At 45.4% G+C, this 16,447-nt stretch overlaps 1 protein-coding gene across 8 annotated transcripts in view; it reads left to right on the top strand.

Annotated features, from left to right (window-relative positions):
* SLC35F4 (solute carrier family 35 member F4) overlaps positions 1-16,447 on the top strand; it is a 125,261-nt gene that overhangs the window by 53,945 nt on the left and 54,869 nt on the right. The window contains exon 1 of one of the 8 annotated variants that reach the window (XM_083167262.1): positions 2,254-2,540. The exons of 4 other annotated variants lie outside the window; for them this stretch is intronic. In XM_083167262.1, coding sequence (XP_083023388.1) covers positions 2,465-2,540 — 76 coding nt within the window. In that variant the 5' untranslated portion in view covers positions 2,254-2,464. Of the gene's footprint in view, positions 1-2,253; positions 2,541-4,796; positions 4,950-16,447 lie in introns of those variants that run through there. 3 more of the 8 variants (XM_083167266.1, XM_083167267.1, XM_083167263.1) reach the window with 3 other exon arrangements.

Below are 16,447 nucleotides of genomic sequence, written 5' to 3'. Positions count from 1 at the left end.
CGGCATAACAAGCCGGCGTTCGGGATCCCGGCGTTCAAAATCCCGAAGCCGGAATCCCGAACGCCGAAATCCCGACAAGGAGGGGGACGTGGATCGCCCCCCCCCCCCCTGCGGGCTCGCTGCGCAGCGGGCCCGGTGCCTCGTTACGCTCGGCAAACTAATTTATTCTCCCTCCGAGGGTGTCGTGGGGAGAAAGTGTCAGGATTTCGGCGGGACCGACCGCCGGGATTTAAACTGCATCCCATTTATTTCTCCCTCTTTTTAAGTCAAATTTCCTTGCCCCTCTCTACTCTTTTGTACCTGTTTGGTTGTTATTTTATTAGTTTAATGAATTTCGAAATGCTTCACTGGTTCCTAGATTACGGTTGCCATCTGGTTTATTACCATCACAGTCATTAAAAATGGGACACAAATGGTATTAATAACAGATGGTATTTTATTCTTCCAAAAAAAAGGTGTTAATCCTACCCCAAATGTCTGCAAGTCTATACACTCTACAGAACTGTGTTCTTCATCTGCATTATAGTGCTGGGGTTGTGCACTGGCTGCTGGTACCGGGCTGCTGGGCTAGAGAAGCAGCAGCAGCAGTGGCAGCAGCGGCGGGGAATGTTGACTGGTGGTTTGAGGCCCTGGCCAATCTACAGGTGTATGCAGTGTTGCAAGTAAGGGGGTACGGCGTGGTACGGAGTACCTGTAAGAAATATGTTGCAGGTACGCAGTACCACTTACCCCTGATCCACTGTCATTTCTATTTTCATTTTAAGTCTAAATATAATGCATCCGCAGCCCCCCCACCCAGCGTTATGATTGGTGCTGTATGCAGCTACCGGCTACTGCTGATTTAGCCTGTCACACTGACAGGCATCAGCAGCGCCGACAGCATGAAGAGCAGGCTCCACTATTGTAAGCACAAGCTGCCTGGCTCTCCCCCAAGCAAGAGCCAACCCACCCCCAGTCATTCCCAGTTTCTCATTCCCTGTCTCCTGTGTCCACGCCTCTATTGTCATTTAGTCACTCCTCTAGCTTTGTGTGACCACGCCCCCTGATAACACATGACCATGCCCATTTTTGGTGGAGGCTATCAGTACCACCAAGAAAAAAATTCTACTTGCACCACTGGGTGTATGTCCAAGGGGGCCCATAAACCACACACCCTGCATCTTGCATCTTGCACCCAGGACCTTACAGAAATCCCAGCTGCTGCGGCGGTGACTGTGAAATCCCACGAGAGGCTGACAGTGACTTCAGCAGGACCTAGGCGGGCGGCGCTGGCAGCGGCGGTGTAGTGGGGAAATCGGAGACACAGCAGAATCATGCTGCGCTCCAATTTCAGTAGCAGATGCGTTATCCAGCAGGAGAGTTTGGGGGCCCATAATGTGTGGGGGGCCCGGGTGACTATTCCTGATGCCCCTCCTTGAATCCAAACCATGGCCTTCAGTGCTAACAATAGAACTTAGACTAGTATTACCTCATCCTATAGACTACAGTATGCAGGTTTTGCTTGGGAGGGGGATTTATAGGATCCCTCTCCAGTGCTGCCAGCTTGCACATGGATCGGTGAAAGTAGTTCAGAATGGAAGCTAGCAGGAAGAAACGGCTTATTGATTGGTTCTTACCTGTAACCCTGTTCCAGCAATTCACAAATAATACATTCAGGTGAATATAGACCATGTACTGTGCAATTTGTGGTGACAAATAATAATAATAATAATAATAATAATTAATAATATCTATCATCAAGTATCAGTAGAGTAGACAGACACACAAGGAACCCCCTATTCAGAAACGAGTTGTCCATACATTTCTGAAAATGAGAAAGTAAAACTATAAATAATAATTATTTATTTATTATTATAATTATTATTATTACTGACTTTTGTGTGTTAATATATATATATGCATACAGTCCAACATCCCCCCCCCCCCCCCCCCCATTTTAGTAACTGTACAATATGTTCCAAACATTGCATGTTGGGAGATTTATGGAAGTTAAGAAAAGCATAATGCAGGGATTTATTATAAAGAGGGGGGTGTTTTGCCTCCAGCCATCGCCTGTATGTGGATCAGGGTATATATATATCCGGCTGGGCACAGACAGTTACTGTTTATAAACAAGTCTGTTTGAATAATCATAATAATGATGCAGAGATGCTGCTGCCTGATTGGCTGGCGAGTGTCCGGCCCGCTGTGACAGTTGCAGGCTGCTGGTGCTGGCAGAGGTCAGGGATTGTTTGAATGTGTTGCAAATGGTTTCCCTGGGTAACAGCAAATCAGGGCTCCGGCTCAGTCCCCGCCGCCGCCGCTGCTGCTGCTTCTCCAGCCCAGCAGCCAGGTAGCAGCAGCCGCAGCAGCCAGTGCACAGCCCCGGCGGCAGCTGGGAGAGAGCGATGCCTGCGCTGCGGAGACAGGTGACAGCTGCCCTGTGAGCCCCCCTCCGGCCATCGGGGCGAAAGTTATCGCCGCCATGAAGAAGCACTCGGCGAAAGTCGCCCCCGTCTCGTCCTTCAGCGTCTCGGAGCTGCACGCAGCGATTATAGACGGTACCGATTGCTCTAATACTCCTATACTGATACTGTACTCATACTGCAGAGCCGGGTAACTTCTCTCCTACCAAACTTCATTCCCCCAGACTGGGTGCCAGCATCTGATCGCATCATTACATCGTGCACGTATATGTATGCGCTATACTGGCATGCACAGGGGGTGGTTAGGACAGTGCAGCATATTTGGCAACGTTGGAGGATGCAAACATCTCATGGAAAGTTGCATTTAGATGTATACATATGATATGTGTGTGTGTGTGTGTGTGTGTGTGTGTGTGTGTGTGTATGTGTGTGTGATACGTGTGCTGTCTGTATAGTATCATAGAAGCCTATTGATATGCACAGCAAAAACTCATGTGCGATAACTCAATGATATGCTCTTCTTGTAAGAGTGATGTGCTGGGGGGGGGGGGGGGGCATAGCACAGACCCTCCGACTGCGGTTGATCTGCAAGTTCCAATGTACCACAAGCTCTAGGGACTGGCAGGGTCATTGTGGGACTTTTAGTGGCACAACAACAGCACTGCCCCATGTTGTGATGATGATGATAATGTTGATGATGATAATAATAATAGTAATCATCATCAATAATAATAGTAACTCTCTCCATGCTGAGATGATCTGGCTGTTAGCGTTGTACTCTATACTGCAGTATCCTGTTCACCTTGAAACTGATACAGTATGTATCAATGTGATGAACTGTATCCATACATTAATAACAATGTATAAAGACCCCTAATGGACTGTGTCAATGCATGCAGATCCCCCCATGGACTGTATCAATGCATGCAGACCCCCCATGGACTGTGTCAATGCATGCAGATCCCCCCATGGACTGTATCAATGCATGCAGACCCCCCCCCATGGACTGTATCAATGCATGCAGACCCCCCATGGACTGTATCAATGCATGCAGACCCCCCATGGACTGTATCAATGCATGCAGACCCCCCCCCCCATGGACTGTATCAATGCATGCAGACCCCCCCATGGACTGTATCAATGCATGCAGACCCCCCATGGACTGTATCAATGCACACAGACCCCCCATGGACTGTATCAATGCACGCAGACCCCACATGGACTGTATCAATGCACGCAGACCCCCCATTGACTTTATCAATGCACACAGACCCCCCATGGACTGTATCAATGCACGCAGACCCCACATGGACTGTATCAATGCACGCAGACCCCCCATGGACTGTATCAATGTATGCAGACCCCCCATGGACTTTATCAATGCATGCAGACCCCCATGGACTGTATCAATACATGCAGACCCCCCATGGACTGTATCAATGCATGCAGCCCCCCCATGGACTGTATCAATGCATGCAGACCCCCCATGGACTGTATCAATGCATGCAGACCCCCATGGACTGTATCAATGCATGCAGACCCCCCATGGACTGTATCAATGCATGCAGACCCCCCATGGACTGTATCAATGCATGCAGACCCCCCATGGACTGTATCAATGCATGCAGACCCCCCATGGACTGTATCAATGCATGCATACCCCCCATGGACTGTATCAATGCATGCAGACCCCCCATGGACTGTATCAATGCATGCAGACCCCCCCCATGGACTGTATCAATGATTGCAGATCCCTCAAATACTGTGTCAATGCATGTAGACCCCTAATGGACTGCATCAATATATAAAGACCCCCTTGGACTGTATCAATGTATCTCTGAGTAAGGAGCCCCCCAGGCACCCTATCACTTTATAAATCACAAGTATTGGGCTATAGGGAAGCAGACAGCAGCTGCCCCGACCCCCCACGCACCCTATCACTGTATATAGCTGTATATAGGGTAGCAGACGCTGTATGTATAGTAGTTGGGGACAGTGACCCAACAACAGGAGCCCCCCCCCCCCCCAGGTACCCTATCACTGTATATAGCTGTATATAGGGTAGCAGACGCTGTATGTATAATAGTTGGGGACAGTGACCCAACAACAGGAGCCCCCCCCAGGTACCCTATCACTGTATTTAGCTGTATATAGGGTAGCAGACGCTGTATGTATAATAGTTGGGGACAGTGACCCAACAACAGGACCCTCCCCCCCCCCAGTCACCCTATCACTGTATATAGCTGTATATAGGGTAGCAGACGCTGTATGTATAGTAGTTGGGCACAGTGACAGTGGGGGCTCCCGATCCTGCAGCAGCCGCCGCCGCGCTGACAATATGCAGGTCTTGTCCGTGGCTGCATGAACCTGACGTCAGCTCTGCTGCTGGAGGAGAGGGGGACTAGCGGCTGGTAATTGCTGGAATAATCCCGGCTGTCCGGATAACCTTGTCAGGAGCAGCAGCAGCAGCAGCAGCACGTCCGAGGATGTGCAGGCTGGGTGCAGTGTATCACTTTATATATTACAAGACTGTGCTGCGCTATGGTATGCCTGCATGCTATACTCTACATTCTATCATTGTACTTCATACTAGCATTGAGTGATAGCACCGCATTCATGCGCATGTATTGGTGCAGGGCACATTGCAGATATCAATTCTTATAGAGTTACTTCTATTTTGTGCCAAGGAGCTTGCACTCTAACTACATACAGTAACTAGACATTCTGCTTGTGGGGTGACCTGTGCACGTTATCAGTATGTGTCATGTACTTTGCAGCATTTCATAGACTGACTTTCCAACAGTAGTATAATGGGGCAAACGTGTACAGATGTTGGCAGTAGTACAGATAACCAGGAATGCGGTTATGATGGCATGCAGCTATAATGCAGATATGATGGCATGCAGCTATAATGCAGATAAGAGCACACTGCGCACAATAAATAGGTATTTTACTTACTGTAGGGGTGGGGTGTGGATATAGGGGTAAGGGGGAACTGCACATCCTAATTCCAGACATGCTGAGACTTGTAGTTCATCACAGAAAGAAGAGAAAGTTCAGCTGCATACCCTATGCACTGCTAATCATAGTTATCATAATACACTCTGCAGTTTTACATAACCCCAAGAATATGGGTTGCAGGTTACCTCACTTGTGCCTTAGCGGTGTATTTACTAAAGGGCGATTTAAAATCGTTTTTAACCGATGTTGGACTTCCAGGGCTAGAACATACATTTACTAACATTTAAAACATAAATATAATTCAGCTGTCAGTAAATGTGTGTTTTAGCCCTGGAAGTCCAACATTGATTTAAATAAATTATATATCTACATATCTATCGATCGATCGATCGATCGATCTATCTATCTATCTATCTATCTATCTATCTATCTATCTATCTATCTATCTATAAATTAAATAAATAGATCAGCATCAGTAAACATAATAATAATAATGAATAATTAATAATAATAAAAAAAATCAACTTTTGAGGTCATCTGGACGCAGAGGTGGGGCCCATGTTTTGTGGCCAAAAGGATAATAAGCGCCTAATTTTTGCTACGTTAAATTGCAGCTAATTATAATTATTATGATTGCCAGTGATTAGTGCACCTGCAATTTCTCTTCTGTCTGTTGAGTGGAGGATGTAGGAATAAAACGGAAATACCAGACGTTCCCTGGTAGAGGAGGGGGGTGCGGGAATACAGGAACACAGGGTGCCTTTCCCAGCCATGTGCGGTATAACATTGGGATCTCATAACACAAAGCAAAGGGCTAACAATTATATCAGCAGATGGCTCTTCATTGTATTCAGAGAGGGAGAATAACATTGGGGCACTTAAAACTTAATTAGTCTCCTATCATGACTAATTGTTCTATCTGTTATGTATGGGACTAATTTACCTGGTTCCGCACTCTCCTTATTTGAGCTAATGATGGTAATAGCTTCGTTGTGACAAAATAAACACGATATGGGTGCTAGTAGTGGTAGTTATTATGCATCTGTCTCCCACACATAATATATAGGCTGCACCCAAATTACCTCAATAATGCCACAAGTAACAGGCTGCATTGAGTCGCTGGTGCCTAGTGAATACATGTCAGCATTCTCCCCTCTGATCATCGCAAATCTTCCAAATTATCGGTAACAGAAGCGCCCGTTCGCTCTGCCAGCTGGGCAGGAGTATCACATTCATTTAAATGAGTATACGTTTTCTGTACACGGCATACAGTCCGAAGGTCAACATGCCTAAGGTCGACACGGTTGGAAGGTTGACACAAGGTTGACAATGGCAAGGTTGACAGCCTAAAGGTCGACATGAGTTTATCGCGTTTTTTTTAAGCGACATGGTATTTCATGCCCTACCATCCACTACGGCATGGTGGAAAAATAACATAGTGCGCCAAGCGCAGTGAGCCCTGCGAGGGGATGCGGTACACTTAGACGGTGTTCATGTCGATTGTGTTGACACTCGGGACAAAAAATGTGAAAAACTCATGAGGACCCTTTTGACCGTCGAACTTGCCATTGTTGATCTAATGATTGCGTCAACCTCCCAACCCTGTCGACCTAAGCCATGTTGACCTAATTCATGTGTTGACCTAAGCTATGTCGACCTTCGGCGGTCGACACAATGCATATTGACCTAATATGGGTCATGACCCTTACCCAGCAGCCCATCAGACAGACAGAACAACTGAACAGTAACTGTTAAGCAGCCCGTACATATGGGCCGAACGCACGATTTTGACGGGTCATGCGATCGATTGCGTGCACATAGTGAGGTATATCGGTGCCATCCTGCAGGTCAAGAGGTCGCTCCCCTGATCATATGGGCTGCACGTAGGTCATATGTGTTTTATATCACATACGATCAATCGTTTGATCGATCATACGATCTGCCAGTGGCGTAACAATAGCCCCACAGACTCTGGGGGTGGACGATGCGATGAAGATGTCATTTAGTGCTACTTGCGTCATCTGCCCTCCGGACCACCCCCTTTCGTGGCCAGGTGCAGATGGATGCCTGTGGCTGCAAGGAGGTGCAGCCAATGAAAGCAGGATCCAGGAGACTTGCCCACTTTCCCAGGAGCCAGTCTACTTTGAGAGCCTCTCCCAATAGATAAGTATAGTACCTGCATAAATAACATTGTTATAGTAGAGCAATGTTATTTTTCAATTGCAATCATCCAGTCTCAGGTTGTGATCGTGCTGTTCCATTCTGATCTGGTGCTTTTCCTAGAATAGTCTTAAAATGATTTCTAAATGTGTAAAAAAATCCATAGCCCACTCCTGCCTCAGGGGTGTCACGCGTAGCATTCATACCGTGCTGTGCCACATACACAGCGAAGATTCCTTCATTTCAGTCTGAAAGCTGCACTCTGGGAAGAAGGACAATCCGTTTCCTAAAATAAACTATAGGTCACGTTTAAGCAGTGCCTATGGAATATCACAGATTGTGTTGTGGTGACCTTGACCTTGGAGGAACCAGTTATGTCTTATTAGTGAGGGAGCTGAGAAATGCGTATATACAGCATGAGGCGTTTCTGTCTTGCTGAGGCAGATCTTGATGACATCACAAAGGAGTCTGACATCACTTACTATGGATATGGTCATTAGGTCGGCCTTCTTAAGGTCAACATGCATTGGGTTGCAGGCCTTAGTGTGACATGGTCAGAAGGTCGACACAAGCATTAGGTCAACAATGGGAAGGCCGACAGTGAAGAGGTCGACATGAGTTTTTCTCGGTTTTGTGTGCCAACAGGCGGTATTTCATATCCTACCATCCACTACAGCGTGGCGAGCACAGTGAGGTACTGCGCCCCGAAACATGGCAGGTGCAGTGAGCCATGCGAGGGGACGCGGTACACTTAGATGGTGTCCATGTCGACTGTGTTGAAATGCAGGACAAAAACATCAAAAGCCCATGTCGAACTTTTGACCTTCCCATTGTCGATCTAATGCTTGTATCGACCTTAGCCATGTTAACATATTTCAGGTATAGACCTAAGGCCTGTCGAGCTTCAGTGGTTGACCTGATGCATGTCAACTTAAATTTGGTCGACCCAATGGCCCATACCTACCTGTGCTGTCTGCTTGTCCATTACACAAAATCTATTATTGGGAGTTTACTTTATTGTTTATTCAGTTATAGTATATTAGATCTACAATATCTAGGTGTACAGTTATATGGTCGACAGTCAAAAGGTCGACAGGATTAAATGGTCGACAGGGTCCAAAGGTCGACAGTCAAATGGTCGACAGGGTCCAAAAGTCGACAGTCAAAAGGTCGACAGGGTCCAAAGGTCGACAGTCAAAGGGTCGACAAGGTCAAAAGCTATTTCAGGTTCTAGCTGGGGTGCCATTCTTGGATCCTATACAGTCTGTGGCTGTGGGTGTGTATATGACTTTGCCACAGACATTTGAATTCATGATGTCTAAAAATAAGGGTCTAAAATTAGTGTTCCCTCTAGAAATTGTGCCGGGCAGGGCGCCGGGGGGCGGGCCAGGGCAGCCGACGGCACACTTGTGGGCGGTCCCGGACCGCCGACGTCACTAAAGTGGGCGGACCGGGCCGCCGACGTCACTAAAGTGGGCGGGCCCGCCCGACGGCGTCACTAAAGTGGCCGGGCCCGCCCGGCGGCGTCACTAAAGTGGGCGGGCCGGGCGCGTCACTAAAGTTGAACGGCCCGGCCGCGCTGAAGATGCTGGGGGAAGGTGCCTTGATGCCGGGGAAGCGCCGGGCATCGCCGTTTAAGGCGGCGCTGGGCTTCCCCGTGCAAGGAGTCGGGCAGGCACCAGGCTGTTTTAGCGGGGCGCTGCTAGAGGGGCAGGGCACATTTTGCCCTTTAAAATACGGGCAGGGCGCAGCGCCCTGCTAAAACAGCCTAGCGGGAACACTATAAAATATACCTAACGCTCCGTGTGCCTAATTCAGCATGGATTGCTAATCAGAGAATTTGCAAATTGAGTGATTAAAAGAGTGCACGTGTGTACCGTACGCATTGCACGTGTGCGAGGGGAAACAGTGACTGAAAATGCATATAGATGGTAAAATCACTGTGGCCAGAGCTTGAGTGACAGGAAGCAGGCGTTACGTGGTAACCGTTTCCTGGGTGTGGTCGGCTGACGGCACATGACGACAGCGCCCGCCTCGTTTTCGTCAATCAGTGGCGTAAATAAAAGTTAGGCTGACTTTTATTTCCAAAGGGGAAAGAAACCATTCAATGATCGGCAACCATGATGATGATGCTGTGTTTTCTTACATGTTCGGCAGGACAGCAGGCGATGCTGACCTGTTTGTTATTCTGCGAGTATACGCAGCCTCGCCAACAGGACTGAATGAGGCCCAAAAGTCTCTTTGATGTTTTCAAAGTTGCATATGGATTTACAAGTTGATAGCGATTAATGATTCATTCGCAACTGTAGCAAGGGGCGTTTTCTCTTTGTGCTTGGGAGGCGGCTTTCTCCTCGCAGACCACTGTAACATCTCACATTAGAGGTCCATTCTGAATGAGCCCCTATATACAACATATATATGTATCTCGCCTATTCTGTCACATTACCTCTTTTACAGAAGGAGCGCTGGGAATCACCAGATTCCCTGCACTGGCGAGAGCTGGCGGAGAGGTACTCCATCTGATGGGGATGCACGAGCGTCTCACACGCACTCCCCGTCAACGTGATGGCGGGAGCGCTTTCCCTGCCCGTCTCCGCTTCAGGTAGATGGGCAGGGTTAAGGGGGGGGGGGCGGGGCGCTAAGGGGGAGCGGTGGACAGTGACATAGAGGCAACGGGAGGCGGAGGACTCAGAGGGAACTGGGCCGCGCGAGCATCTTGGTCATGCGCCCCATTTTCCATCTGATGGCAGTGGACAATAGAATCGCCAGGACCCGCAAGAATGACAGGCGCTACACTTTTCGACCTTTCACTGCCTTTTTGCTAATATTTAGAGTACACCACTATTTACAAACAGGCTAAAACAAACACATCTTTCCAACTTTCCGATCCACAGATGAGACAGTACACGTTCCATTCTCTTTTCCGTCAAGATACAGACTTCAGATTTACTGTTTTAAGGTTTGCGAATGACATTCCCACAGGCTTTCTAACTCCATCAGTATCAAAGAGCATGGAAGGATTACTGCGCTGTGTGCATCCTCTAGAACCTTTTTATTTTTTTATTTTTTTTCCGCCACAGGGGACCTCAGAAGAGATCTAGAATATTTCCCATAATATAGAAAGAAGGTTTGTAACTGATAAAGATTTAAGCAAGATGAACAATACAACTGGGTGATCGGCAATCACCTCTTATGCCAGGCACATAAGAAAAAAACGAAGATAATTTGCAATGCAGCATTTAAAATGAGGAAGCTTAGTATCATACATTTTTCATAAGCTGAGTCGCTTCCAGTACTTAGCAACTGTCATATGTTTTGTATTATTCTCGGAGAAACACAGGGAAGTAAAATTTGATAACATTTAAAGTCCGTTAAGTCTCAAGGTAGAACGTTCAGCATCAAGGTTGCACTTGTGAAAGAGGGAACAATCGATTGATTTACCAGCACAGTCGCAATAAGTAATTTCACTTAACTTGTAAGGTCCTTGTCTCAGGAAATATACATCAACTGAGGGGTTTTGAGACATATAATGAGCTTGTAACCAACTGTATTGACAAAGGCACTTATTCTGGTTCACTCGCAAAGGCAAATTCCTTGTCAAAGGGTCAAAACCATGTGCACTGCAGGTGGGGCAGATGTAACATGTGCAGAGAGAATTAGATTTGGGTGGAGTTTTACTTCAAAGTGAGATCTATATTGCAGTGTAAAAATAAAGCAGTCAGTATTTTCCCTGCACAGAAACAAAATAACTCCCCCAAATCTAACTCTCTCTGCACATGTTACATCTACCCCACCTGCAGTGCACAAGGATGGGGTTAATTGTATGCCATTAGGAGGAGGGGCTGAAAGAAGGCAAGTATACTTTTTTTTTTTTATAATTTTTATTGGTTTTTCAATTGACAAAACAGTGGGGATAACTTACCATAGAGATGAAACGGTATACAGTAAGTAAAAAACATATCAAGGCTCCAGTATAATATAATTACTTATTACAGGAGGTATACATAGATAATATAAAGAAAATAATACTTATTTGACATAGAGAATTATATTTCAAAATCGAGAGGATGCTATAAGAGTTGAGGTATACCAATCGAGGAGGTCAGAAGGGTATGGGGTCTTGAGTGATGGATGCTATGAAGGTTAATAGGAGGTAAGAGATAGGCAGATGAATATTTTAGGGGGGGAGGTGGGCAAAGAAGACGAATAAAAGGAAGGGGGGGCAGTGTACAGTATGCCCTGTATTACACATTATACATGAGAAAAATGGGAACTTCACAGTGATAATACATAGATTGTATCAGACTCTAAAACAAACCTAAGAAGTTCGGTAAATCTGGTGGAGAAACACGAGTTTTCTGAGACTGCTACTCCATTGGGTATTACTTCCGGTTGTTGTTCCATGGTGACTTAATGAATGGCTGTAGAATGTCTTGTTGAGTTGCGGTGGGGTGGGAGAAGATGAATTTTTTTCCATGTGTTGTAGAACTGTTGCGAAAGTTTATCATTGTAGGAGGTCATGGTGGATCGCCTTTCCAAATAGAGAAGATGTTGTCGTTTTTGTAAGAGTTCATTAAGGGTTGGTTTTTTTTTTAGAAGTCCAATGAATTAGGATGAGTTTTTTAGAGATAGATAAAATTCTGGTCAGGAGATCAATGGTAGCAGAGGCCTCAGTCTGTAGATTCCACGAGTCGAAGTGCAGGAAAATATAAGCAAGAAGGTCGGGGGAATGGTTGCTTTGATGTAGGTTATTGATGAATGAGGTGACCTTATACCAGAAACGTTTTATTTTTCCACATTCCCAGATACAGTGCTGGAAAGTAGCTGAGGAGTGGTGGCATTTTTGACAAGAGCCTGTTTCCTCTAATACTCAGTGCTTTCTTTGAGCTGGAGATATGTATGTTCTGTGGAGAAAACAGAAGTGAACCTCCTGGAGATATGCAGATTTGAGATTTTTGTAGGCCGTATCAAAGTTCTTTGATAATGAGGTAATTTGCGTTATATGAGGGATAAATGGAGTCCAGGAAGTTAGAATATTAGTCCATGTGGTGGTTGCAACAGTGTCCATCAATTGAGAGTATAGGTTTTTGGTATGGTACCGTTTGGTAAATAGCAGCCTCAGCTGTGTGTTTATAGGATCAGGCGAATTTGGGGGTGTCCCGGTTTGTGCAGAGATTAAACAAAATGGCGTATTTGCAAATAAATGTAAAAATGTCGAGAGGAGATAGTGTATTGCTCCTGGAGAGCAGAGAATGGATACAGATGTCCCCCAGGATCAAAGACTTTTGAGATAATATCAAGACCCTTTTCCTTCCAATTGTAGAAAGCTTTATTAGTTAGTGAAGAGGGGACGCTGGATTACCCCAAACAGGGACATATGGAGAACTATGATAGTTTTGATGTAATTTTTTTTATTTAGAGTGAGCCAAGCCGTCTAAGTATCTCTGAACATTATGTTTTGTTGTAGGTCGATAGGGATACTATTGAGAGTGTAGAAGACCAGTTGAGGAGTAAGGGTGAAAGACGGCTTGGTCGAGTTGAGGGCATGTGTATTTGGATGATTGGAGAAGCCAGTCACTTATGTAGCAAAAAAAGACTGTGAGTGTATACAATTTGAGATTGGGAACTTGCATACCACCTTTGGACCTGGGGAGTTGTAATTTTGAGATTGAAAACCTGGCCCGTTTCCCGGCCCATATGTCTGATTTCGACAAACTTATGGGGAGCATTTGAATTGGATAAAATTTTTTGGGGAACAATATGCTTTTAACGACAGCTATATGGCCTAGGATTGAAAGGGGGAGGTTAAGCCAGTTAGTGACTGTAGTATTTAATTTAGTCAAGGATGAAGTAAAATTTAGTTTGTATAGGTCCGGGGGGCGAGAGGAAATGAAGATGCCTAAGAATTTTGTATAACTCTACTGTATAACCGTCTGGGCCCGGAGCTTTAAAAGGTTTCATACAGTATGGTGGATAGCATCTGACACTTTTTTAGATGAAATTGGAGCTAGTAGGGAGGAAGTGTCTAAAGACGGAACTTGGGGGTAGGGGGAATTTGTGTATGTTATTTCAGGAGTGAAAAGTGTCTGGGAGGATGGTAAGACATTCGGGTCGGGTTGTAAAGATGGTTCATTGGGGGGGGGGGGTGGGATTGTGTGTGGGTTCTTGAGATGGTGTGGAAGGGACTGAGTATAGAGATTCATAAAATGAGGACATCAATGATGTGATATGTTTGGGGTCGTTGGTGAGTGTGTCGTCTGGAAGCCTGAGGTGGTGGACTAACATGGGAGGGCGGGTGTCCCTAAGTAAGTTTGTTAAAAGTTTTCCCGTCTTATTTCCATATTTATGGAATCAATGGTCTACTGAGAATAAGTGTTTGTCACTTATTGACTGAACTAAATCATCAAATTTAGTTTTCGCTGTAAAGTAAAAATTTCTATTAATAGGTGACGGGTTTTTGCAAGGATATATATGACTGAGTGCGCGTACATCGTGTGGAAGCTGTGTACGAGATGACGAATCCTCTTAGAACTGATTTGGCCGATTGCCAAAATAGTACTGGGTCTGTGTTTAAATGTTGTGTATTATCGGTTTCAAGTTGGGAAACGCCATAATCTATTAGTCTCTGATGCTGGAGGTTGAAGGTTTATGGAAATCCATACTAGTGCATGGTCCGACAATGCAATAGTTTCATTGTCTGTGGCTTCCATTTTTGGAAGTAAGTGGTTTGATATTAGTATGCAGTCAATCCTTGATAAGGTGGAATGGGCAGAGGAGAGACAGGTATATTCTTTGTCGCTCGGGTGAAATGTTCCCCATATGTCGACTGCCTGGAGTTGGGAAGCTAGGGAGGAAATGCCCAAAGTGGGAAGAGTAATAGATCTATTGGGAAGGTGGGAGCGATCTAGGTATACAGATGAAATTAAGTTAAAATCAATGATAAGATTACTATTGGAGTGGGGTAATAAATGAGTCAGGAGTTGTTTGAAAAATGTCTTTTTATATATATACTGTATATTTTTATATATACTGTATATGGGGCATACTATATTTTGCAGAGTGTGTAAGATTGGTGGGACATTTATACAGATGCTATAGAAATGCGGCCTTCAGGGTATGTATGAATAATAGAAGGGGTTAGTTGAAGTGATTTTCTGGCTAAAGTTACAACACCTCTAGATTTGGAATTATACGGAGAGGCTGAGATAACTGCCCAACCGGACATATTAAGTTTGATCGTTTTGGCTTGGGAAAGGTGGGTTTCCTGGAGGAATACTATATCCATCCTCTGCTTCTGCAAGAATTGCACAATTTTTTGCCTTTTCGCTGGGGAATGAAACCTCCAACATTTAGAGAGCCTATACGACAGTCTCAAGGTGCCCACAGACGCTACAATTGTACTGTGCTATGCGTTTTTTGACTGTACAATGGTTCTATACAATTTTTCTTCCAGCTTGCTATGAGATGTGCACTTGGATGCGATGTGATGAACCCATATTTGTAATGTTAAATTTCAGACGTAGTCTAAAAAGTACGTGCAGCACGTACTTTTTTAGACATACAATATCGGGCTCCCGGGAACGCGCATCGCATCGCACAAGCCCATAAACACCATCCAATAATTGTACATAAGATGCAATTTGTGCTTAAAAAGTACAAAACGCATTCGATAATTGATGCGTCTGTGGGCACCTTAAGAAGACCAAAAAGAGAGGTAATAGATTGTGAAGTTGACCATCTAGTAATGTTAGCAATACTGTAGTTAAAGAGAAAGGACGGGGGTGGACAGAGGCTGTAAGGATTTTGTGAATAAGTCTAAGGTTAATCATAATAAAAGGGGTAACATAACTGTGGGTGCAGGAAAAATAGTAAATAGGACTTTTAGGTGGGTAATGCCATAGCATAAATTGTGGGAAGGTATAGCTTCCATTATAGAGATGGAGCCTGTCTCATCCAGGCAGGGGCTAGCGAAATTTTCATTAGCCCCCGCAAGCCGCCAGCTCCCGCCAGGGGATCTGCGCACACGAGACACTCGCGCGCCCCGTGGCAATGGGGCTCCCCCCGTATCCCCACCGCCTCCCCCGCCGCCCCGATCCCCCCTAACCCTCCCTGAAGCGGAGACAGGCAGGATGCCGCTCCCCCACCGCCAAAGGATTGGGACGCGCGTGCGTAATATCAGACGGGAAATTCCTGGATTCCTCAATGCAAATCAGCAAATCGTTTTGGTGGGAACCAGCGAATTGAGGATTTCCAATGTGTTGGATTCCCCCCCCCCCCCCCGCCCCCCTGATATATAGGCCCCTTACACCATTATATTATAAAATCATGAATATAAACACAATGAAAGATAGTACAAGTGGGCAGCTGGCGAAAATACAAACTTTTTGTGATTATCAGTAGCAAGGATGGACAGTTTGGGCCAGTTCCATAAAGAAATAACTGCAGTATAAATTCACGATGAGTAAACATTTTAATAGTGTTTTATTCGTTTTTTTTGTTCTTTTATCTCATATTATGATTTTGCATATGAACTCTTATATGTGTGCAGTTCTGCCAAACTAGACGCGGTCCACACTTCGCAAGGGTTGCCCCTCGGTCTGCTCCATCTCCCATCAGCCAGTGTAAGCACTGCCATCTTGCTGCTCTTATGTTGGGGGATAACTTGGCACACTAGGGCAAATCTTGACATCACAGGAGACCTTAGAGTTCTGCACATCCTTAAGTATTCCGTTCAAAGCATTTCACAGAACGTTCTGCTGGAAAATGTATAAATTCTGACAATAAATTTCATATCTTATGACATCTAGATTTTAATTCAATATTGCTTTGTTCCAAATCTGTATAATGCTGCACTTTTTACGGTACAGTAGACTGTGTTCAGACAGCACGCTGATTGTTCTTGTGAATCTTGCATGGCGGTG

The sequence above is a fragment of the Crinia signifera genome, chromosome 12 (genome assembly GCF_055691185.1).
Source record: "Crinia signifera chromosome 12, ASM5569118v1, whole genome shotgun sequence".
Taxonomy (NCBI): Eukaryota; Metazoa; Chordata; class Amphibia; order Anura; family Myobatrachidae; genus Crinia; species Crinia signifera.
The sequence above is the reverse complement of the archived record's forward strand: the minus strand, read 5'-3'. Positions and strand labels throughout refer to the sequence as shown.